This window comes from Arvicanthis niloticus, chromosome 3 (genome assembly GCF_011762505.2).
Source record: "Arvicanthis niloticus isolate mArvNil1 chromosome 3, mArvNil1.pat.X, whole genome shotgun sequence".
NCBI lineage: Eukaryota > Metazoa > Chordata > Mammalia > Rodentia > Muridae > Arvicanthis > Arvicanthis niloticus.
The window spans coordinates 134,541,227-134,566,583 of NC_047660.1; the positions used below are offsets into that span (position 1 = coordinate 134,541,227).

The 25,357-nt window shown below is 38.6% G+C and overlaps 1 protein-coding gene across 4 annotated transcripts in view; it reads right to left on the minus strand.

Annotated features, from left to right (window-relative positions):
* Positions 1 to 25,357, minus strand: part of Pms1 (PMS1 homolog 1, mismatch repair system component) — a 95,016-nt gene that overhangs the window by 39,191 nt on the left and 30,468 nt on the right. For 3 of the 4 annotated variants that reach the window (XM_034498848.2, XM_076931943.1, XM_076931944.1), the window contains one exon: positions 17,246 to 17,409. The exons of the other annotated variant lie outside the window; for it this stretch is intronic. In XM_034498848.2, the coding sequence (XP_034354739.1) occupies positions 17,246 to 17,409 (164 nt within the window). The remainder of the gene's footprint in view (positions 1 to 17,245; positions 17,410 to 25,357) is intronic. 4 annotated transcript variants of the gene reach the window in all.

Consider the following 25,357-nt stretch of genomic DNA (forward strand, 5'->3'; position numbering starts at 1 on the left):
CATTGTGGGATTAGTTGGACTGCAGATTGTAAGCCATTACAATAAATTCTCTCTATATATAAAGACATTCCATAAGTTCTGTGACTCTAGAGAACCCAGACTAATACACTCCGCATCAAAAAACAAAAACAAAATAAAAAAAACTTGACTTCCTACTATAGATAGATCTGCACATTTTGCTTACTGCTGTACTACTCACAGTAGGTAAACCATGGAACTATCCTAATCTCTATCCACAGACAAGTAGATAAGAAAAATGTGCCCATATATACAATGACATTTTATTCTGCTATAAAGAAAAATAAATTCATGGCATTTCCAGGAAAAGATTAGAAATTATTATTTTAAGGGAAATATCCCATTCACAGAAAGACCAATACTACATAATTTGTCTCATATATAAATCTTAGATTTAATTTTTTTATTTCTTTTAATGCCCATGGCTCTTTTGCTTGCATGTATGTCTGTATGCATCAAGCATGTGCGGGGCCTACAGCAGCCAGAAGAAGGTGTCAGATGCTCTGGAACCAATCACAGAACGTTATGAGCCACCATGAGGAAGGATGGGAGTAAAGATCATGAAAAACAAGCATGTCATAATCTCATTTTATTTTAATGTGTGGGAGTTGGAGGGCAAGAGAAAGGGAAGAAAGAGGGAAGACAGAAAGGGAAAAAAGAAAAGCTCTCTGCTTTCTGTCTTGATGTTTTCTTTAAAATTGTTAAAAAAATTATTTGAAATAACATTTCTGCATGTATATTTATGTGGGGGTAGGTACATGTGCACGTGGGTGGCTACAGAAGCAAGAGGTATCAGACCCCTTGGATCTGGAGGCACAGGTATTGGTGAGCTATGTAATACAGATGCTGGGAACCCAACTTGGGTCCTCTGGAAGATTAGCATATCTTTCCAGTCCTCTGAATCTTTTCTCTTCATAGTATATCTTAACTATAATACTCTTGATACATTCATTTTTATCACTAATTGTATAAAATGCCCTCCACAAACAGGTCCTAGATGAAGTCACTTTAATAGGATATGCCTCTGTCCTCAGAAAAATTACACCTTAAGAGAACCTCCCCCAAAGTAATAAATCAAGACATAATGATAATATGGTAAGTTAGAAAGACAAGTATTACAGGAAAAGACATGTGGGACAGAGAGAATGCTTACAATTTTCAGGTGTCTAATGAAAGTCACTGAACCATACATGAAGCAAAACTTGCTATGAAAAGCAAACTACAGATCAGCCATTCTCACTTAGAAATGAGACTATGAGCTTGAGGAATGAATCAAAGCAAGAAGAAAGAAATAGTGTCAGAAATAAAAGTCAGATAACCTACAGCAGAGCTCAGCAAGTTCTTAAGGGCCAAATCAAGCCATGGCTATCTGAGCAAGTTTTCTATGAGCTAAGTAAGTTTTATTGTTTGTAGTTGTTTTTGTATAACAGCAGAGGGAGCTTTGCAGGTCAGAAAAATCTATGGTCTTTAAGATCTAAAATACAATTTTTTTTTTTGTTTTTGTTTTGTTTTTACAAAAACAGTTTATTGACCTCTGATTGACAACAGTGTAGAGGTTCCTCCATCTTGTGTTCTCTTACTGAGGTCATTTCAGGTTAAACTAGAAACTGATCTCCTTGATGGAGAAACCCATGGAAAATTACCCAACTCTATTTTAGGAACCCAAGGTCAAGATGCCCTAGCTAATTTTAAGCTTAGTTTCTTGTGCAGAATCCCCTCCAGCTAACAGCTTACCTTAGCTTCTGCTAAAATTCTTGTTAGTGCAAAACCTCCCCTGTAGCTGGTTACTGAAAAACCAGGATGTGGTTTTTGCCTTCAAAAACCCCTTCCATTACCAAGTGTAAACACTTAGTTTTACACTTGGGTCCTGAATACCTGAATGCAATCGCAGCTGGCAGGAATATTTTCAATTGGCTATAAACTGTGCCTGAGTGGTCATCTCTGGTGGGCTTCCTGTAACATTCTGGAAGCCACCAGCAAAAAATCCAGAGACTGAATCCTGACACTGTGGAGACTCTGCACCTCCACCTGTAAGACACTGAGTGACCCTGCCCCCAGTTGGTTTTAATTGGTAAATAAAAATGCCAACAGCCAATGGCTGGGCAGGGCAGACAAGAGGTGAGGCTTAGGATTCCTGTGCTTGGGACTTAGAAGGCAGGAAAAGCAGATCTACCATGCCAGGAGATGTGGAGGACAGGAGCCGCCATACCTGAGAAGAGTGCAGGACAAAGAGGCATGGTTGCCATGTGAAGAAGCCAGGATAATGTGGGCCCAGAGCATGGCCCAGAATATAGAATTTAGTAAGTGATAATTTGGGATTATGGGCAGGAGGTGGATTAACCACATGGAAGTTAGGAAGTGGCCCAGCTATTGCACTGTTTAAGGCATATCAAAATATAAAGGCTGTGTGTCTTTCATTCAGGAATGTAAAACATTGGGGCACATAGCAGGAACCCACCGCCAAGATTTATAGATAAAAGTATTGCTACAACTGTTTTTAGCTATAAAATTTGCTAGTGTTTGCAGGCACCTTCTCAGGATGGATGGAGGTCTACCACACTCAAAGTCTGCTACAATAGTTATAAAGAAACTTAAACTGCTTCAGAAAATAATTCCTAGGTTTGGACTGATCCTTGCTTTGATGTCTGACAAAGTGTCTCAAAATGCAGCAAAGCATTACATATTACTTGGAAATTATACTATGTGAACAGGCCACAGCGCTTGTGTCAGGTAGAAAGGATGAATAGAATTCCCAAGAAGACTGACCAAATTTGTCCTTGAAACTGGTTTAAAAATGTGTTAATCTCCTCCTTTTTGCCCTGCTCAGTGTCAGGGAGACCACTTCTTATCCTCCCCAAACTCCAAAATACTCTCCAGGCAGAAATGTGTAATCACTCCTTTTCTAATCCTTGCAGGCTTTGCAGGAGGCTCACCAGGCATTGACTGGACTGTGAAGGGAACCCTGTCATCTCCAACCTCCGACTCCATCCACCAGTTCCAGCCAAGAGACTTGATTTGGATAGAGGATCCCTGCCTGGATCCTGGAACCTGTATGGAAGGGACTCTACCCAGTCATCCTCACCACATCAACTGTTGTCAAAGTAGCTGGTGTTATCCTTATGGAGAAAAAGGCCACTGAAGACACGGCAGATAGATGGTTACTTGGACTTTATACTTCTTAAAAGATGAGATTAAGCAGAGTTTATTAACCCTGAATATATAATCCCCATCATCTCTAAACCAGAAAATAGAAACTCAGAAAAAAAAAAATGGTGATGGGAAACTCTTATGTTTTGGGTGGACCTCTGCTCTCATATATCTCTTCTAGGGGCAGGACATGAAGAAAGCACGAAGACTGCATTAAAACACTAGTACGAGAATCTACATGAAAGGGGATGGTGGCAGAAGCATGTGGTGGCCCAGGCATCATGAAAGCATTGGAAGGCAGACTTCTGGATTTGACTATTGAAATCCTAAGTCCTTTAGTTCACTAACTAGAAAACAAAACAAAACAAAACCATTTCTTAATTCTCACGGAGAAAGAGAAAGGAAAACTATCTGGGAGGAGAGGTGGTATGTCAGTTACCGAATGAATACCCAAAGAGAGAACTGAATGGTGGCCACACTGATCTATGTGCTGCTTGTAGTTTCTCTAGGAGGAATATATAAACTTGGGAGTTGTCAATGTATGAAGATTTAATGCCATGAGAATTTTAAGTGTAATGGAAATTACTATCTGTAGAAAAGCTAAGGACTAGGATTGTTAGGGCTGAGAGAGAAAACTGGGAGACAAGGATAAAGATAAAGAAAAGCTGACCTAGCGACCAAGCAGAAAAGGGCTGGTGCAAAGACTAAGAGCCAGAGGCCAGTATCATCAGACTGTTTTCCAGATACAACAAAGCAGATGCACAAATGGACTCATAGTATTGTATGTCTGAGCAAGCTCTAGTCAGGCAGAATCTCAGCAAGGTGGGGGAGTGGGTGGACAAGGAGCTATTAGCATTTGATAGCTGCTGGCTGGGCAAAAATCAGAATTGTTTATTGATACGACCCCTGGTGGGCTAACCATTCACCCAAGTAGGCCTCATTCCCAAGACTAAATGGGCAACACAGACTGAACTGACTCCCTAAAGAAAGATGAGAACAAAGAAGAACTCTAAGTTGGGTGGGAAGGGATGGGAGGTTGGATAAAGTGGTAATAAGGGGGGTTTGGGGATAATGTATTTAAAACACATGGCATGAAATTCTCAAAGAATTAATTAAAATATTACAAAAAAATGTATTGTGAAGATCGGGAGGTGAATTATGCCAAATACTAAGAAAGATTGGGTAGACACCGCTGAACTTAGCAACCTGGAGGCCAGTAATGACCTTGATTAAAGCATAGCTGATAGCCTAGCTGGGCTAGGTTCAGGAGACAATGGAATTTATTACAGAAATAAGGAAGCTGGGGATGGGAGGGAAGGAGGGACATAAAAGAGAGTACTTGAATACTTAGTGACAACTATCTTGGCTTTTTGTAACATGGAGAGCACATGCACAGGCACAGAAAAGGACAGCTGGCTCTACATCACTGCTGAAGTCCTCCATTTTCTCACTATGAAGCAAGATCATCAGATGAGAAGGGATACAAAATAGTTACCTGGTACTTTCCACCTTAAAGGGAATTCATAACATGTTAACCAGGGCTTGACTGAAAATGAATTCTCCTATGCTCTCCCCAGACTACTGAGCCTACAACTTTAGTAAGGTCCTTATATAATCCATAAAGCATGACAAAGTTTGTGAGAAGCACAGGTGCTGATATAGGAGACCAAGAAGGTGGCAGTATAAGATTAGTGATCATGGGCCATTGAGATGGTTCAGTGGGCAAAGGTAATTGCCACCAAACACCAGAATTCACAAAGAAGGAGAAAACTGATTCCTCCAAGTTGTCTCTGACCTATACACAAACACACAATAAATAAATGTTAAAACAAAAAAAGGAAAAGATTAGTGATTGTGAATCTACAGTGGTACTGGGTAGCACAGATACATGTTCCATCTTTTCAACACTAAGATGAAAAACATATGGTTTTAACATTTCTGGTTAATCAGCCATGTACATTTAAGTTGGAAAGCAGCGGAAGTCAAACAGGACCCAAGAGAAGGATAATAACAGTGTACCATGTAGTTTACAGAAAATAAGGATAATTAAAAAAAAAAAAACAGGAAGAAAAAAGAATGGTCTGAGCTGGGCCCGAGGCACATGCCTGGTACCCCAACACTGAAGAAGAAGAGACAGGGGTATAAGAAATTAGAGCCCCAGTCTGGATTACAAGGTGAGATTTGAATCTGCAAGAATGTTCTGGAAGTAGTAATGAGACACAATGATTTGAAGGATAGATGAAATAAATTAGTCACCACTAGAAAGAGCTGTTGGGGACAGAGAATCCTCAAGGAGAGTCAGATTTCAGCTAGAACAAATAGTGACAGGCAAAGGGAATAGCAATTTTACTTTCTGTTGGCCATGAAATAAGTCATTTCAGAAAGAAGTGTCTCCTTTGCTGTCTGACACACTCAGGCATAAATATAAACATAAACTTGGTCTTGGTGGCATCAAAGCAGTAACGCATTCAAGGCTGGCTTCAGGTGTAGCCAGATTCTACAGTTCTGGGAGTGTCACTGTCACCAGAGCATGGAGACAATGGTACTGACATCTGCTAGTGAAGGTCCAGAGAAGCAGTCTCATAGCCCACAGCTCTGGGCTTTTATCTGACAGCATCACTGAAAGCCTCTGGGAAGTTCTCAATTGATATCGGAAAATCCCTCCTATTCATAGGTATTTTTTTTTTTTCAAAGACTGTGTCTCTTTCCCCTGACCATCTGACATTTAGTATAGATATGAATTCCTAGCAGAAATGAGCTTAAAATTTATTTTCATTAATTCTTATAGGCTTTAACCAAATCAGGGTCCAACTCTAGAATATTTCATAACAGCTAAGCTGGAACACCTACTGGGGAGAACTTCTGCACAGGGATGTAAACTCCATCCCTGTACACCATCAGCATACATCTGAGTATCAGCTACTACACTACCCAGCCAATGCACTTGCTGGATGCTCACCTGCTGTGGCCTAACTATAAACCTAACTCTAAAGTGTATCTAATGATAAAATAACGTTACAAGACTAAAAAGACTATTTGCTAAAAGATTTGGTGGACAATAAAAAAAAATCAGTGGTTATATGAACTTTCAGAAGGATTTCTAAGTGATAAAACTTACAATGTTGCAAGACATAAAATGTATCAAGATATATGTAAATAACTGCAAAAAAACAAATACTGCTGGGGCAGAAAAGACCCCAAAAGAAGATCCAAGATTTGACCAATTTCCATTAGCCCAAATAAAAAATCCAGATAGTGAAAGATTTTTCTAATGAATTTAACTATTAGAAAAATTCACAGTATTGGAGTAAATTTAAAAATTGAGATAAATAAGTAGAAAAAATGTATTTGCCTAGAGGATCAATAGAGCAGTAATTAAATGCCCAATTAGTTAGTTCAGAGAAACTAAAAATGGTAAACCGACAGACAGCTCAGACTGCCACGTCACACATTCACTCTACCCCCCAACTGTCCCAGTGACACTAAGTCTTCAAAATGTCTTGATTATTTTAAATGGAGATTTACTAGCCACTTAGCTTCAAAGAAAGAAAACAGAACAGAATAACATTTACAAACAGAGGTGAAAAGAAACTAAAAATCTGAGGTCACTAGGGAATAGAAATGATCAAATCCTTAAAAGAAAACCATTTTAATAATGAGTATAGAGAAAATTTGGGAGGACAGAGTGTTTAAAATATTTATGGATGTTGCTTTTCAGATCACCTAATTCATTTAACTCACCACCTTGAACTATGTATCTTAGGCAGACACATAGCCTCTCTCATAGCCAGCTGCTACGAAACAAGGGAGGTGGAATGGAGGTGAGGTGTGAATAACACACTTTAAATACATGGAATACACTACACAGGAGTTGGGGGACATTCAATTTCCCTACTAAGTAACAGGACTGCAGGGTAGACAAATACCTGAACTCAGGAATCAATTATGTATGTATGTATGTATGTATGTATGTATGTATGTATGTATGTATCTTTCATCCTTTCCTATATATACCCACTCCAAACTTCCACGTTGCTAATACTTCCCCTCCAATACTCCTGAATTATTACTTACTAAAATCTATATTCCATCTTTGCTACCCTAGACCCTATTGTGGGTAGGTAGGGTGGCCCTTTGGGCCGCTCTTCCCCGCCTCTTACATGGTTATATGTTTTCAGTTCTCCAGCTCTCAAGCTTGATCCTCCTGCTTCCCCAGAACTGCCACTGTGGCTCTGCCTTCTATCTCTCCCATGTTCCTCACGGGGAAACTCAAGATCTGCCTCTGTCTCCCTGCCCAGCCATTGGCCGCTGACAACTTTATTTACCAATTAGAGCCAACTAGGGTCAAGGACCTGCATTGTCTTACATGTAGATGTGTGAATTCTCATGTTATTTGGGAACCCAATTAACATAATATAAGCAATAAACTGAACACACAACATAACATAGGTTGAAAAAAGTTTTAAATCTAAAAAAAAAAAAAATCCTGACACAAAACATCCAGGAAATCTGAGACACAAGAAAAGAACAAACCTAAACAGGAACAGTAGAAGGAAAGAATCCTAAACCAATGGCCCAAAAAATATTTTCAAGAAAATCATAGAAGAAAATTTTCCTAAGATACAAGAAGCACACAAAACTCCAAGTAGATTGGACCAGAAAAGAAAGTCCCCTTGCCAATAATGATCAAAACACTAAACACACAGAACGAAGGAACTATATTAATAGTTACAGGACAAAAAGCCCAAGTAACATATAAAGGCAGACCTATCAGAATTACACCTGACTTCTCAATAGAAACTATAAAATCTGGAAGGGCCTCGACAGATATCCTGCAGACTCCACTAATATTAGGTCAGACTATTATACCCAGCAAAACTTTCAATCACCATAGATGGAGAAAATAAGATATTCCACAATAAAGTCAAATATAAACAATATCTATCTATAAATTCAGCTCTATAGAAGACCCTAGAAAGAAAACTCCCACCGAAAAAGGTTAACTGCACCCATGAAAACAGGAAACACAGGATTATTTATTTCCTACACTAACAAATAATCTTACACTAGCAAAATCAAAAGAGAAACGCACGTGAGCACACACACACACACACACACACACACACACACACACCATCCCTGACTTCAAGCTCTTCTAGAATTATAGTAATAAAAACCAAATGGTATTGTCATATAAAGACATGTTGATCAATGGAATTGAGTCATAGACCTAGATGTAATTCCACATATCTATTGTCATTTGAGTTTATTATAAAGAAGCCAGAAACACACACTGGACAAAAAAAGCATCTTCAACATGTTGGGAACAAGAAAGAAGAACTTATTCTAAGTACTACCATTTCATTTTCAGACTCCATTTAATCATAGGGAGAAACTAAGTTCAAAGTCCCAGGTCTTGGGGAGCTGAGGACTTTCCAATAACTGAACAGTTTTTGTTGTAAGGAAAGGGTTGCCTGAATCAAGACATCTCAGAGACAACATGTAAGGAGACAATTATCTGAGACCAGGCATCTCAAGGACAGCTTCTCCATCTTACAGGCAGAGTCAAACTAAGTTCATTTTCCCAGGCCCAGGAACCTACTCCTATTCTGACTGAGAGAAAATCCTTTGTTTAATCCTTCATGTCAAAATATAATTGGACAGTGCTACAGTCTACCCTGATCCCCATTGATTTATGGTTTTATCCTTTAAATATGATATGCAATATGCCTTGAGGGTCACAATTCAGCTCCCGAGTCTGTTCTGTGGCCTTGATGGATCAGTAGCGGCTTGATTAGAATAAATTTTTGTCATCTACATTGGCCTAGTGTTCGTGTTACGTTGAATTTAAGCAGACCCCCAAACAAATAAATAGTGCTGGTCTAGCTTGATACCTATGTGTAGGAGAATGCAAATAGATCCATATCTATCAAACTGCACAAAAGTTAAGTCCAAGTGGATCAAAGACATCAAAATAAACCCAAACACACTGAACCTGATAGAAGAGAATGAAGGGAATAGCCTTGAGCACACTGGCACAGCAAACAGCTGCCTGAACAGAACACCAATAGCATAAGCACTAAGACCAACAATTAACAAATGAGACCTCATGAGGCTGAAACGTTTCTGAAGTCAAAAGACACCATCAATAAGACAAAAAGGCAGCCTACAGAATGGGAAAGGCCTTTCTTTCACTCATTCTACATGTGACACAGGGTTTATTTCCAAAATACATAAAGAACTCAAGAAACTAGGTATCAACAAGCCAAAAAATCCAATTAAAAAATAGGAGGACAGATTGAAATAGAGAACTCTCAATAATAGAATCTCAAATGGCTGAGAAACACTTAGAGAAATGTTCAACATTCTTAGCTATTGGAGAAATGCAAATCAAAGCTACTTTGAGATTCCATCTTATACACAAGTGACAGCTCATGCTGGCAAACATGTGGGGTAAGTGTCCATTTCTCCATTTCTGATGAGAATGCAAATTTATACAGCCACTATGGAAACCAACATGGAGCTTTCTCACAAAATTGGAAATTGATCTACGTCAAGACCCAGCTATAGTACCCTTGGGCATATACCCCAAAGACCCTCCATCCTATCACAAGGACACTTGCTCAACTGTGTTCATAGTGGCTTTATTCATAATAGCCAGAAACTGGAAGCAAGTTAGATGTCTCTCAACTAAAGGAGATTATATATATATACACTTTTAAATGTGGCATACTTACATAATGGAGTATTACCCAGCTGTTAGAAAAAAATGACATCATGAAACTTGCAGGGAGATGGATGGACCTAGGAAACAACTAGCCTAAGCAAGGTAACCCAGACCTGGAAAAACAAACATGGTATACGCTCACTTATAAGAGAGAACTACCTATTTAAGTAAATGATAATCATGCTACAATCCACAGACCCAGAGAGACTAACTAAGAAGGAAGTATCTAGAATGACACATGGATCTCCTTGGTAAGGGATATAGAATAAATTTTGTGGGTGTACTGGAGGCAGGTGGGGATGGGAACAGAGGGATCAGATGGGAGAGGTAGAGATGGAGTGTGAGACAAACTGGACTAGGTGGGCATTTCCTGGAACTTATGAGGGTGAGCCTACTGAGGACTCCTAGTCATGGAGAATGTGGAGCCTGAACTGGCCATCTTCTGTAACCAGGCAGGCTCCCAGTGGTGGGACTGGGACAGCAACGCAGTCACAAAACCTATGACCCACAATCGGTACTGACTGCAAACTGTGCTTAGGGCAATGTTGGATCAGAGCTTGTAAGATGTGGCCAACCAATGGCTTGTCTAAGGAGGCCCAAGCCATGAGAGGGAGCCCATGCCAGACACTGCCTGGAGGACCAGGAGCTGGAAGCAGGATGGCTCAGAGACCTTGGCTAGAATGTACAGAACAGACAAGAAGAAGAGGAAGAGGAGGAGGAAGAGGAAGGAAGGAAAGATAGAAAGAAAAGAAAGGAAGGAAGGAAGGAAGGAAGGAAGGAAGGAAGGAAGGAAGGAAGGAAGGGAAGGAAGGAAGGAAGGAAGGAAGGAAGAAAGAAAGAAAGAAGGAAGGAAGGAAGGAAATTAAAGAAAAGAAATAATATTCTGCTATATTCATTGATTGGTACCTAGCCCAATTGTCATCAGAGGCTTCCTCCAGGAGCTGATGGGAGTCCATACAGATACCCACAGCCAAACATTCGGGACACCACAGGGAATCCAATAAAAGAGGGGGAGTGAGAAGTTTAGGAGCCAGAGGGCTCAAGGACACCAGAACAGGGCCCACAGAATCAACTAAGCAGGGTTCATAGGGGATCACAGAGACTTAAGTGGCAACCAAGGAACATGCATGGGTCTGTGCTGGCCACATGAAAACATGCTGTGGTTGTCTAGCTTGGAGTCTCTGTGGGCTCCTAACAGTGGGAGTCAGGGTGTCTCTGACTCTTTAGCTTGCTCATGGGACCCCTTTCCTACTCCTGGGTTGCTCATCAAGCCTTAATATGAGAGTTTGTGTCTCGTTTTATTATATCTTGTTATTCCATGTTTGATTGGTATCCCGAGGAAGACTGCTCTTTTCTGAAGGGAACTGGAGTATCAGTGGAGCTGTAGGAAAGGGGATGGGGGAGGTGGCTGGAAGGAGGGGAGATATATATATATATATATATATATATATATATATATTGGAATATATTACATGAGAGAAGAATAAAAAAATCAGCAATAATAGGGGAAGAAAGAAAGAAAGAAAGAAAGAATTCACAAATTATCCTAACCTAACCCTGAGTAGCCTTCACTAGAAATCAGGAATATGACACATTAGAAACTAGTGATTGACAAAATTATTTTTGTTCATATGCAATAATCAGTAATTACAATGTTATCAGTCTAAAATAGACTTTTTTACTAATATATATGCAAAATCACAAAGAGCAGGGCAGCACAGGGACTTAGTCCTCATGAATAAACCTAAAACTGTAGTGCTCCTCTCAGAAAGGGCTCCAGAGAGTCTCCAGATAATATTTACTTTAAATATACTCGCTGAATCCACTTTGGCTATCTCATTATTCAATATGCTTTCAAGGAACGTGGTGATGAAAGAAGAAAAATACTTCTTTCTAACATAACCATACTGGCAAGAACATCAACATTATCAGTATTCAGAGAATGTCCTGGCAGGTTAAACCTTCATAAAAAGAAGGAACACCAGCTAATCCAAGTTATCAAAATAGCAAGGGTACTTCTCATATGATGTGCAATATGATTGTTTGCTTCTAATGCAGAAAGAGTAAACTCATCAGTATCATTATACTTAAGTTTTAGACAAAGACAAAAATTCTTCACAGAAACACAGAGTGAGAAAAGTGAGCATGTTTACAGGAAAAGCTGAGAGCAGAGCAAAGCTTAGTGTACAGATTTAGTTAAAATGTCAGTGCCATGTGGAAGGCTTAACAATGTATTTTAACATTTTTTGAGACATAATAGTAAGTACTGTTTTTAAAGACAAGAGCAGTTATGTTACTGATGGACACAAGTTTGAAGGTACAAAGCTTACCCTACTTAGTCCATGACTGTGGTTATAATAGCTAGCAACTGTACTATTAGATTTGGGGTAATTACCTACTATGTTCATGGTAGAACATTCTCAACACACAGGCTAGGATCTGAATACCTCTGAAATGACTGAAGGCCACAGAGGGAACTGAATTTGCTTCAGAGGCTGTGTTCCTCCTCCCTCTCTAATAAAATATAGCATATTACAAAAATACTGCTTTCCATTCTCAGAAAAAAAAAAATGGGTATTCAGATAATCCCACATTGGTTAAGAAAATTACAAAAGCTTGAAAACTCAGAATACATATACCCAATTTTAAGTGAATAAGAACTCTTCATACTATCAAATTCTTTTATTATTTTCACTTTCACTATCCTCTTTTTATTTCTCCTTTATTTTCTATTTAAATTATCTTTACTTGTATTCATGCTTTTTTAAAGAATGTGTAATTTTTACTTCTCTTCATTTCTATTTCTCTTCATTTCTTAATTTTTTAATCAGTCTCTCCTTACTGAGTGTGTTTCTTTTGACCTTGGTCTTTTTGTAACTTGGAGACATTTAACTTCTACTTACTAACTGTCCTCTGGATCCAGAGGCCACAGGGTTATTTTAGCAGAATGAGCCTCTGTCCATCAACAACCGGAGGCGCCTCAGCACAGCAAAGCTGGAAGGGTCTCAAGACATCATCTGGTAGAACTCTCTGCCAGCAGAAGCAGGTGGCTGACTCGTCCTAAGTTTTTCTTTCTTAAGATGACTAAAGTTTTTGATCATAAACATTTCATGTGGCATGAAAATAAAGATTCCTCTGAAAAGTTAGCAAAAACTGAAGACAGAAGCAAATGTATTTAGGGATATATATGTACATACAAATATGTATGTAACAATTAATGGAAAACATGAGAAGCCATACAAAGACAGATAAGGAGGGATTTGCAGGAGTGGAGGGAAGAAATAAAATTATATTGTATTATAGCATGTATTATACTAAAATATTATAGTAAAAGAAATAAATTATTAATGTTATGGTTGAACATAGTCACTCACTGAAACATGAAAGAATTCCTTTGTTCACTTGAGCTTGAGATTTGTACAAGGAGATAAGAATGGATCAATTTGCATTCTCCTACATGAAGAATGCCAGTTGAACCAGTGCCATTTGTTGAAAATGCTGTCCTTTTTTCCCACTAGATGGTTTTGGCTTCTTTGTCAAAGAACATAGGTATGTGGGTTTATTTCTAGGTCTTCAATTTTATTTCATTGATTGATCTGCCTGTCTCTGTACCAATACGGTTTTTATCACTATTGCTCTATAGTACAGCTTGAGGTCAGGGATGGTGATTGCCTCAGATGTTCTTTTATTATTGAAAAGAGTTTTGCTGTCCTGGAATTTTTTTTATTCCAGATGAATTTGAGAATTGCTTTTTCTATCTCTGTGAAGAATTGAGTTGGAATTTTGATGAGAATGACATTGAATCTGTAGATTGCTTTTGGTAAGATGGACACTTTTACTACGTTAATCCTGCAGCTCCATAAGCATGGGAGAGCATTCTGTCTTCTGAGGTCTTCGATTTCTTTCTTCAGAGACTTGTTCTTGTCATACAAGTCTTTCACTTGCTTGGTTCAAATCACATCAAGATATTTTATATTATTTGTGACTATTTGTTAAGGGTGTCGTTTCTCTAATTTCATTCTTAGTCCATTTATCTTTTTAGTAGAGGAAAGCTACTGATTTGTTTGAGTTAATTTTATATCCAGCCACTTTGCTGAAGTTGTTTATCAGCTGTAGGGGTTCTCTGGTAGAAGTTTTGGGGTTGCTTATGTATACTATCATATCATCTGCAAATAGTGATATCTTGACTTCTTCCTTCTTAATTTGTATCCCTTTAATCTCCCTTTGTGGCCTAATTGCTCTGGCTAGAACTTAAAACCAGATACTCTGAATCTAATAGAAGAGAAAGGAGCAAAGAACCTCAAACACATTAGCACAGGAGAAAATTTCCTGAACAGAACACCAATGGCTCAGGCTCTAAAATCAACCATTGACAAATGGGCCTCATAAAATTGCAAAGACTCTGTAAAGCAAAGGACACTGTCAATAGGACAAAACAGCAACCAACAGATTGGGAAAAGATCTTTACCAACCCGACATCTGATAGAAGCCTAATATGCAATATATACAAAGAACTCAAGAAGTTAGACTCCAGAGAACCAAATAATCCTACTTAAAAATGGGGAATAGAGCTAAACAGAGAATTAGCAACTGAGGAATCTCAAATGGCCAAGAAGCACCTAAAGAAATGTTCAACATTCTTAGTTATCAGGGAAATGCAAATCAAACCAACCCTGAGATTCCATCTCACACCAATCAGAATGGCTAAGAATAAAAACTCAGGTGATAAAAGATGCTGGAGAGGATGTGGTGAAAGAGGAACACTCGAGTGCTGGTGGAAATGCAAGCTGATAAAACCACTTTGGAAATCAATCTGGTGGTTTCCTCAGAAAATTGGAAATAATTCTACCTAAATCTCTACCACTTCTGGGCATATACCCAAAAAATGCTCTATCATGTAACAAGGACATATGCTCTACTATGTTTATGGCAGCCTTATTTATAATAGCCAGAAGCTGGAAACCACCCAGATGCTTCTTAACAGAAGAATGAATACAGAAAATGTGATACATATACACAGTGAAGTACTAACTAAAAAATATCATCCTGAGCAAGATAACCCAGACACACAAAAGAACACACATGGTATGTACACAATGATAAGTGGATATTAGCCCTAAAGATCAGAATACCCACGATACAACCCAAAAAACATATGGATCTTATGAAGAAGGAAGACCAAAGTATAGATGCTTCAGTCCTTACATAGAAGGGGGAACAAAATAATCACAGGCGGTAGAGGGAGGGAGGAGTCTGGGAGGGACAGAAGAGGAGGGAAAAAAGTGGGGACAGAACAGGTATTAGAAGGGACAGGAGAGAAGTACAGAGGGTCAGGAAATCGAATAGAAACATGTAGCAGTATGGATGGGGAACTGGGGATAGCCACTAGAAAGTCCCAGACTCCAGGGAAGCGAAAGGTTCCCAGGACCCAATGGTGATGACTTCAGCCAAAATATCCAACAAAAGGATAGATACAACCTGAAGCAACCACCTCCAGTAGAAAGGTTCGGTCCTCAATTAAAGAATGTGGCCACCCACACATCTCAAAATTTTTAACCCAGAAATGCTCCTGTTCAAAGGAAAAACAGGGACAAAAAATGGAACAGAGACTGAAGAAAAGGCCATCCGAGACCACCCCATCCAGGGATCCATCCGATCTGCAGACACCAAAACCCCACACTACTTACTGTTGATGCCAAAAAGTGCTTGCTGACATAGCTGTTCCCTGAGAGGGTCTACCAGCACCTGACCAATACAGATGCAGATACTCACAGATAACCATCAGACTGAACCTGGGATCCACAATGGAAAAGCTAGGGAAAGGACTGAAGGAGCTAAGGGGATTGCAGCCCCATAAAAAGAACAATAATTACTAACTGGACCACCTAGAGCTTCCAGGGACTAAAGCACCATTAAAGAGTACACATGGAGGGAGCCATGACTCCAGATACATATGTAGCACAGGATGGCCTTATCTGACATCAGTGGGAGGGAAGGGAGGCTTGATGCCCCAGTGCACAGGGATGCTAGAGGAATGAGACAGGAGTGCATGAGTGAGTGGAGGAGCACCCTCATGGAGGCAAAGGGGACAGGGTAGAGGGGAGATGAGATGGGGTGGTTGTGGAAGAGTAATTGGGAAGGGGGATATCATTTGAAATGTAAATGAATAAAGTGATTAATAAAAGTTGATATGCAATTATAGAATAAATTTGTATACCTAAAAAAATGAATTCTTTTGTCACTCTGAGCTTTAAGTTTCTCATATGCATTCAAGTAATAGTTTCCTTCAGTTACTGCAAGTATTCTAAAGTATAGAGAGGAACACCACAGTGTAAAGTGGGAGGAGACCTCAGACAAGTGAAGAGCCTGTACTCCAGGGTATGCCAGTTTCCAATCCTACTTCAACCATTTACCTGCTGTGTAATATTAGGCAACACGTTAAACTTCTCTGAGTTCAGTTCAGAGGACAACTGCAAACGTGTACATTGCCAGTTCATCTGCATGTTCTGTGAGAACAACAGCAGACTGAAGCACCTGGCATCCATGGATCCTGGTACCATGCAGATCCTCACTGAAGGCTAAGCCCCCATTTCCCATCTACTGCTGTGTGAATATCCTCTCCTTCCATTGACTATTTCAATGTGCTTATGTGGAATCAAAGAAAAATGAATGTCCAGAAAAGATAAACACCTTTGTTTCCACCAAGATTCACTAAACAAGATATGAGCTGGAGTGAGCAGCCTTTAGAAGTCTTAAGCAACTCTGGGTCTCAAATGGGGAAAAAGTACCGCCCATCTTCATCTGCCTAAGGGATGCACTGCAGAGCTGTTCCTGGATGAAAGTCTCTGGGAATCACTGATGGCAGGTATTAGAAAGTGTAAGGTTTGAGTAGACTTCCCATAGGTCTTCAGTACTCCTTATATACTAAAGACAAAACTGAAGGATGTAGACCAAGCTTTTTACTGTCCTTGAGTTGGTTAAAAAAAAAAAAATACCACAAACTGCACAGTTATTCTTCATAGTTACAGGAGTTGGAAAAGCCAAGATTAAGGTATTAACAGGCTTAACTTCTAATGAAGGACAACTCCTGGTTCCTTTCCCCTAGGTTGACAGAAGACAGAAACAGCTCTTCTGGTTTCTTTCACATAGCCAATTTATAAGGGCTCCTCATGGCCTAATCATGTCCACAGGACCAGTTTCCTACTATTGTCACCCTGGGGTTAGACTTTTCACAAAGGAAGTACAGTTGTGAAATATGGCAAATGTCTACTCCATGGCATGCATTAATACAGGATATACCATCTCTTTATTATGTTGCTACAAAAATTTCTTATAAAATATAATAATGCTCACCTTATTATGTACAAAAATAATCCTTATGTCAGGTTTCAGGACACCGTAGCTTATGAGAAGATCCTGTACATTTTTTAGCTCATCTTTACACTTTTTAGCTGTTGAGTAAAATTGCTTTCTTACAGGTAGATTCTTAAACAACTTTAGAGCAGTTACAGTTGTACCTGTTGGCAGATAAAAGCATTTTAGATACAGAAGAAACAGCACATGTCTAAATTCACACATAATCAGTAATCAACCCTTTCTATCATAAAGACCAATCCTCCTCCAAGTACAGAGGTCCACAGGGTCATCTCCGTAAACTAGTCGAATGCCTTATTAGACTCTTCTACTCAGGAGCCACTGAATAAACAAGAGTAACTTTATTTTTAATGGTGTAGAGAAACACAGGTTCACTAGAGTGCAGTCTTAAGACATCTGCAGACAATTGAGCTATGTGCAGATGTTGGTTAGTCTACATTTACAGTACAATATATAGGTGATAAAAGACTACACAGCATATTCAATAATCTTACGCATGCCACACCACTATGAAGAACAGGTTTTCCTAATTAGTCTGTTTTTGATGTTGATTTGTTAGAAATTTCTTCTGCCAGATAAGACTGGTCCATAATTCTTAATTTTGACTTTTCATAAAACTCTTAACTACCAACAGGGTATGTAAGTTCTTTATAGTAGAGTAGCAAGGACACTGTTCTTGCATAAACACTGCACACTGCATTCTTTACATACTGTCACAAATGTACTGTTACTGTATAAACATAGCTAGGGCACTGCTATTGCAATGCCCAAGCAGATCCTTATTACTGCCTGATATTAGTGCCATGCACAATATAAACATATCAAAGGAGAAAAATCCACCAAAAAAAATATTACAATTCTAAATATTTACATACCAAAAACAAGGGCATCAAAGTTCCTAAAAGAAACACTGCTATAGTTAAAATGATATATTGGCACTAAACCAGTTGATAGTGAGTTATTCAATACTCCTCTCACCAACAGATTGCTCATTCAGACAAAAAATAGGCAGAGAAATGCTGAAGTTAAATAATGTCATAAATCAAATACCTAATAGGTATTTACAGATCATTTCACCCAAATTCAAAAGAATATACCTTCTTCTCAAGAGCTCATGGAGCTTTCTCCAAAACTGATCACACACTTGGACACAAAGCAAGTCTCAACAGATATTAAAAAACAAAAACAAAAAACTGATGTAACATCATGTATCCTATAAGACTACCATAAGTTAAAGGCAAATATCAATAGAAACAGCAGAATGGGAACTGAACAATACAGTACTGAATGAAAACTGAGTCAAGACACAAATCAGGAAATTAAAATCATTTTAGAATTCAATGGAAATGAAACGTAACATGTCCAAACTCAATGATGGCAAGCAATGACTGCCCGTAACCGGCAAGCTCACAGCACTAAGTGACTACTGTATGAGTCTTCAGTCTACCCCTTTACGTTCCGTTTTAGGTTCCCACTGTTGGCTAACTAGGCAACACCTTGACTCCAGTACCTGAAATTCCATGTCCTGCAATCTCTTGCAGAGGTATACCTCGAAGGTTTTTGTTTTGATTTTCTATTGTTTTCATTCCTACTCATTTCATCCTAATAACACACTTACAAGCTTTAGAAGAACAAGAAGTGATACAGCGAAAGAGTACACAGGAGAAATACTCAAACTCAGGGATACAATCAAGGAAAAAAACTACAATAAATCAATGAAACAGAGTTCTTTGAGAAAATCGAGACTAACAACTCTTAGCAAGTTAACCAAAAGACACAAAGAAAAGAGCTGAATTGATATTAGAGATGAAAAGGTTCAGAAGATCATAAAGACTTTAAAACAAAAAATCTATATTCTAACAAACTGGAAAATCCCAAAGAAATAGATGAATTTCTTGATAAATATGACATACCAAGGCTATACTAACTTTTTAAAAGAACTTAAACAGATCTATAACCCCCAGTGGGATATAAAGAGTAATTAAAAACATTCTGACCAAAAAAAGGTTTGAGGACAAATGGCTTCAGAACAAAATTCTACCAGACCTTCAAAGAACTAAGGCCAATATTTCTCAAAATTGTCTGCAAAATATAAACTAAGGGAACATTTTCCTCATTATTTTTACAAAGCTACTATTGTCCCAATATCAAAACTACAAAGATCCAATAAAGAAAGAAAATTATAGACCAATTTCCCTTGTGAACATAAATGCAAAAATACTCAATAAAATACTTGCAAACAGAGTCCAAGAACACAACAAAAAGATCATCCACCATGATCAAGTAGGTTTCATCACAGAGATGCAGGGATGGTTCAACATACAAAAATCAGTAAATGTAATCTGTATTATATACAAACTGAAAGACAAAAACCACATCATCCTCTCATTAGATGCAAAAACGGCCTTTCACAAAGTCTATTATCTCATTAGGATAAAGGTCCTGGGGAGACTAGGAATGAGGGACAGATCCCAACAATAATGAATGCAGTTTTTATCAAGCCCACAGGCAACGTCACCCTAAATGGAGAGGAACTCAACGTCTCCATGAAAATCAGGAACAAGGCAAGGTTAAGTCCACCAACTCCATACATATTTATTACAGTATTTGAAGTCTTAGCTACATCAGTAAGATAACTGAAATAGGCAAGGACGAAGTCAGAGTATATTTATTCGCAGATGATATGATTTTATACATAAAATACCTTTAAAACTCCACCAGAAAAATCTCTGCAGCTCATGACCACATTGAACAAGGTAGAAGAATACAAAATTACCACACAAAAAACCCAGTAGCCTTCCTTTATGTAAGTAATAAACAGGCTGAGAAAGAAATCAGGGAAATACCACCTTCCACAAGAGCATAAAAACAAACAAACAGAAAATCTTTTGATAACTAATCAAGTTAAAAATATGCTTAATAAAAACTTTAAGACATGAAGGAAAGAAAATGAAGATAACAGAAGATGGAAAGATCTCCCATGCTCATAGATCATTAGGCTTAATACTGTGAAAACGACTATCTCATGAAACACAATCTCAGATTCAAAGCAATCCCTATCAAAATTCGTACACAATTCTTCACAGAAATTGAAAAAAAGTCAATCTTCAGCTTTACATGAAAGCACACTTTAAAATAAAACAAAACAAAAACAATGACAACAGCAACAAGAACAACAGGATAGCTAAAGCAATCCTGAATAATCAAAGACCTGCTAGAGGTATCACAGTCTGGGTTTCAAGTTTTTTACAGAGCTATAGTGATTTTTTTAAAAAGCACTGTTGGCATACAAAGGCACGCTGGTTAATGGGATCAAGTTAAAGAATTAGGCATGAGTCTACACACCTAAACACACTTTGATTTTTGACTCCCCTCGCCCCCCCAAAAAAGCCGAAAATATACACTGGAGAAAAAAAAGATAGTTTTGTCAACAAATGGTGCTGGTCATACTGGATGGCTGCATATACAAGAATGCAAACAAATCTGTATCTATCAGCCTGCGCAAAACTCAACTCCAAATGGATTAAGGGCCTCAACCTAAGAACACTCTGAATCTGATAGAAAAGAAAGGAAGGAACAGTTTGACCTCATTGCACAGAAGAATTTTTGAACAGAACACTCTTAACACAGGTACTAAGACCAACAATTACCAAATGGGACCTCATTAAACTGAAAAGCCTCTGTATGACAAAGGACACCATCATTAGGGCAAAGTGGCAGCCTTCAGATTGGGAAAAAGATCTTTACCAATTGCACATTCAGAGATGGTTAATATCTAAAATATATAAAGAACTAAAATAACTAAATAACAAGAAGACAAATAACGCAATTTAAAATGGGGGAAGAACTAAACAGAATTTTCAAAAGATTACACACAAAGAAATGTTTAAACATGAGAGAAATGCAAGTTCAAAGCACTGAGATTTCATCTTATTCTAGTCAGAATGACCAAGTTCAATAAAACCAATGACAGCTCAACCAAACTTTTATAATCTCCATGGAAATCAGTGTGTTGGTGCATTAGGAAGCTGGGAAAGGATCTACTTCAAGATCCAGCTAGCCCACTATTGGGTATATATCCAGAGATACTATGCCCTTCTACATAAAAATAAGTTGCTCATCCATGTTCATTGCTGCTCTCTTCCTAATAGCCAGAAATAGGACACATCCTGGATGTCTATTAATTAATGAATGGATAATGAAACTGAGATACATTTATACTGGGACTATTCAGCTGCTAAGAAAGATGAAATCCCCAGGTCTGTAGGTGAACGATGAAGTCAGAAACGAACGTCCTCATCAAGGCAACCTAAATCCCAAAGAAAAAATATTTCACCCTTTTTAGCTTCATATACATGTGTCAATCAGAATAGCTACATAAGTTAGGTAACTAGTAACTAACCAGAGGGAGAAGAGGGTCTTCCAAGGAAGGGAAGAACGTAGTGTTTTAAAGAGGTCAGGGAGAAACAGAATAGGAGGATTAAACGGGCAAGAGGATGGGAGGTGCAGGGTAAAGGAAGGACAACTCACATTATAAACGTCTGAAAAGTTCATATAAAGGGACAACTAACATTAACAACCTTTGAAAAAACATATAGAATCCTATTTCTGTAGAAGTTTCCTAAAATATATAGATACGTGGAAAAAATGTAAAAGGAGTTACATACAAAAGAATCAAAAATAAAAATAAATAGAGTCATACATAATGGGAGAGAAAATGCCCTGACATTTCATATAGATGCCTAGACATCTTAACATTTCTAGGGCCAGGACTGGGTTAAATCTTGTTAAGTCATTGTCTAAAGGAGTCCTATAATCCCTCCCCAAAGCATTGCCAAGGCTCCTGGTTAACTTCCACAACCTGACAGTAAGATCCGATTGCTGAAGACCCACTTAATTATGCCACTAAACATGAAGAAATAGAACTGTTGCCAAACCAGAAGCTTACCTCTACTGACTAGTGTTCAAAGTATTTTGCATACTACGATAGGGGGAAAAATCATCAGTGTTATGCAACTACAAAACCTTTGACCTACAAGAGTGACATGCTTATAAGATATGCTGGTGGTGCAAATGTTACAGAAATAGCCAACAACTGTTTTAAACCTGGATTTAAGGATCATTCTATGAGACTGAACCCATACCTCACGCTGCTTAATAGCGCTAACAATATGAGACTGCACAAGCCACAGGTCTTAAGGGAAAATCTATCCTTATTATTCTGCTGCAAGGACACAGCAAGAAAGTGACTCCTAATGACTTACTGTTATACTATAAACCAGTGCATCACTCAACCCTCACTAGAGAAGTTTCTTGTTATTGCAGATGACAATTAACACAGAGGCTACAGATAACCCTCATACATTATCCCCAAGAGTTGAATGTTACAAATTAACCACTGGTGTTTACGGTCCTTTACCCTCAGGGAAATGGGAACGATCCTGGGAAGAAATCAATTCACTTCTCAAGGATTTATTGTGCATCCAGGTGTAGTAGATGGTGATAGCAAAGAAGAAATAAAAAATAATGGCATATGTAAAAAACGAGATGCAAACTGATGTAGGGGATAGAATTGCTCAACTGTTGTTTCCTTACATCAAAGACTAGGCTGCGCCAAAAGAAATTAGAGGGGCTTTTGGGAGTACTGGAAAACTGGTGTTCTGACAAACAGTGGTTAATGATCAGAGACACAATTCGTGGTACAAATGTATGGTGTTGACAGAGAAGTTTTAGTGGATAGAGGAGCTGATGTTAGCATACTTAACCAAATTAACAAAATTAGAAATGTAAAGGGAGACATGACAGTGGACACTAAGAAAATTTAAAAAAATCACCAGATTCTACTACGACAGCCTATACTCAACAAAACTGGAAAATCTGGGTGAAATAAATACTTTTCTAGACAGATAACAGGTACCAAAGTTAAATCAGGATCACATAAACCATCTAAACAGTCCCTTAACCTCTTAAAAAAAAAAAATGGAAGCAGTCATTTAAAGTCTCCCAAGGAAAAAAAGCCCAGGAACAGATGGGTTTAGAATTCTATCAGACCTTCAAATGAATCCTAATACCAATACTCTTCAAACTATTCCACAAAATACAAACAGAAGGAACACTACCCAATTTGTTCTATGAAGCCACAATTACCCTTATACCTAAACCACACAAAGATACAACAAGGAAAGAGAATTTCAGAACAATTTCCCTTATGAATATTGATGCAAAAATACTCAATAAAATTCTCGTAAACCGAATCCAACAACACATCAAAACGATCATTCACCATCAATGTAATCCACTACATAAACAAATTCAAAGAAAAAAAAACCACATGATCATTTCATTAGATGCTGAAAAAGCATTTGACAAAATTCAGTATCACTTCATAATTAAAAGTCTTGAAAGATCAGAAATTCAGGGCCCATACCTAAACATAGTAAATGTAATATACAGTAAAACAGTAGCCAGCATCAAACTAAATGGAGAGAAACTTGAAGCAATCCCACTAATATCAGGTACTAGACAAGGCTGCCCACTCTCTCCCTATCTATTCAACATAGTACTCAAAGTCCTAGCCAGAGCAATTAGACAACAAGAGGAAGTCACAGGGATACATATTGGAAAGGAAGAAGTCAAAATATCACTATTTGCAGATGATATGATAGTATGCTTAAGTGACCCTAAAGATTCCACCAGAGAACTCCTACAGCTGATAAACAACTTCAGCAAAGGGGCTGGATATAAAATTACCTCAAACAAATCAGTAGCCTTCCTCTACTTAAAAGATCAACAGGGTGAGAAAGAAATTAGGGAAAGGACACAAAAGAGTGAATGCTTCAGTCCTATTCAGAAGGCAGAAATAAAATAATAAAGGAAGTAGAGAGAGGGTAGGAGTGACTTGGAAGGAAGAGAGGAGGGAGAAGGGGAAAAGACTAGCAGAATCAGATATGGGAGGAGATGGAGGAGATGTACAGAGGGTCAGGAAATTGAACAGATGTGTGTAGCAACGGGGGATGGGGAATTGGGGTAGCAGCCAGAAGGTCCTAGATATCAGGAAAGCAAGAGCCTCCCAGGTCAACCACAGGGATGACATTAGATGAAATACTCCACAAGGGGGAGGAAGAACCTGTCAAGACCATATCCAGAGGTTAGGTATGGCCCCTTGTTGAGGAATGGGGCCACCCACCCACCTTCAAAATTTTAACTCGGAATTGCTCCTGTCTAAAGGAAATACAGGAATAAAGAGTGGAGCAGAGACTAAAGGAAAGGCCATGAGAAACTGCCCTATCTGGGGATCCATCCCACACATAGACACCAAACCCAGACACCATTGTGGATGCCAAGAAGTGCTTACTGACAGGAGTCTGATACAGCTGTCTCCTGAGAGGCTCTGCCAGATCCTGACCAATACAGATGCAGATGCTTGCAGCCAACCATCGAACTGAGTACAGGGACCCCAATGGAGGAGTTAGGAGGACTGAAGGAGCTGAAGTGGCCTTATCTGGCATCAATGGGAGGGCAGGTCGTTGGTCCTGTGAAGGCTTGATGCCCCAGTGTAGAGGAATGCTAGCTAGGGTGGTGAGGTGGGAGTGGGTAGGTGGGTAAGCACCCTCATAGAAGCAGGGTAAGGGGGGAATGCGATAGGGGGGTTGCAAAGGGGAACCCAGAAAAGGGGATAGCATTTGAAATGAAAATAAATAAAATATCCAATTAAAAAAAAAAAGTCCTATGTCTTCTCTATACAGCCAAATTCCATTACCTGGTGTACTAACCCTAGGGGGTACCAAAAGAAATGACATCAGCAGATGGATGTTTTCCATCTTGCAGAATTTGGAAAGCAAAAGTGTATACATTATTCAGTTGACATGTACTCAGGGTTTCAATGGGCAACTGCTTTAATTTAAAAAAAAAAAAAAAAAGCACTGATTGTGTAATTATACACTTATTAGAAATAATGGCAATTATGGGGATTCCTGCACAAATTAAAACAATGCTTCTGCTTATGTCTCCAATAAAACAAAGTAATTCTTTGCATATTACAATAAAGCATGTTACTGGTGTACCACACAATCTCATAGGACAAGCAGTTAT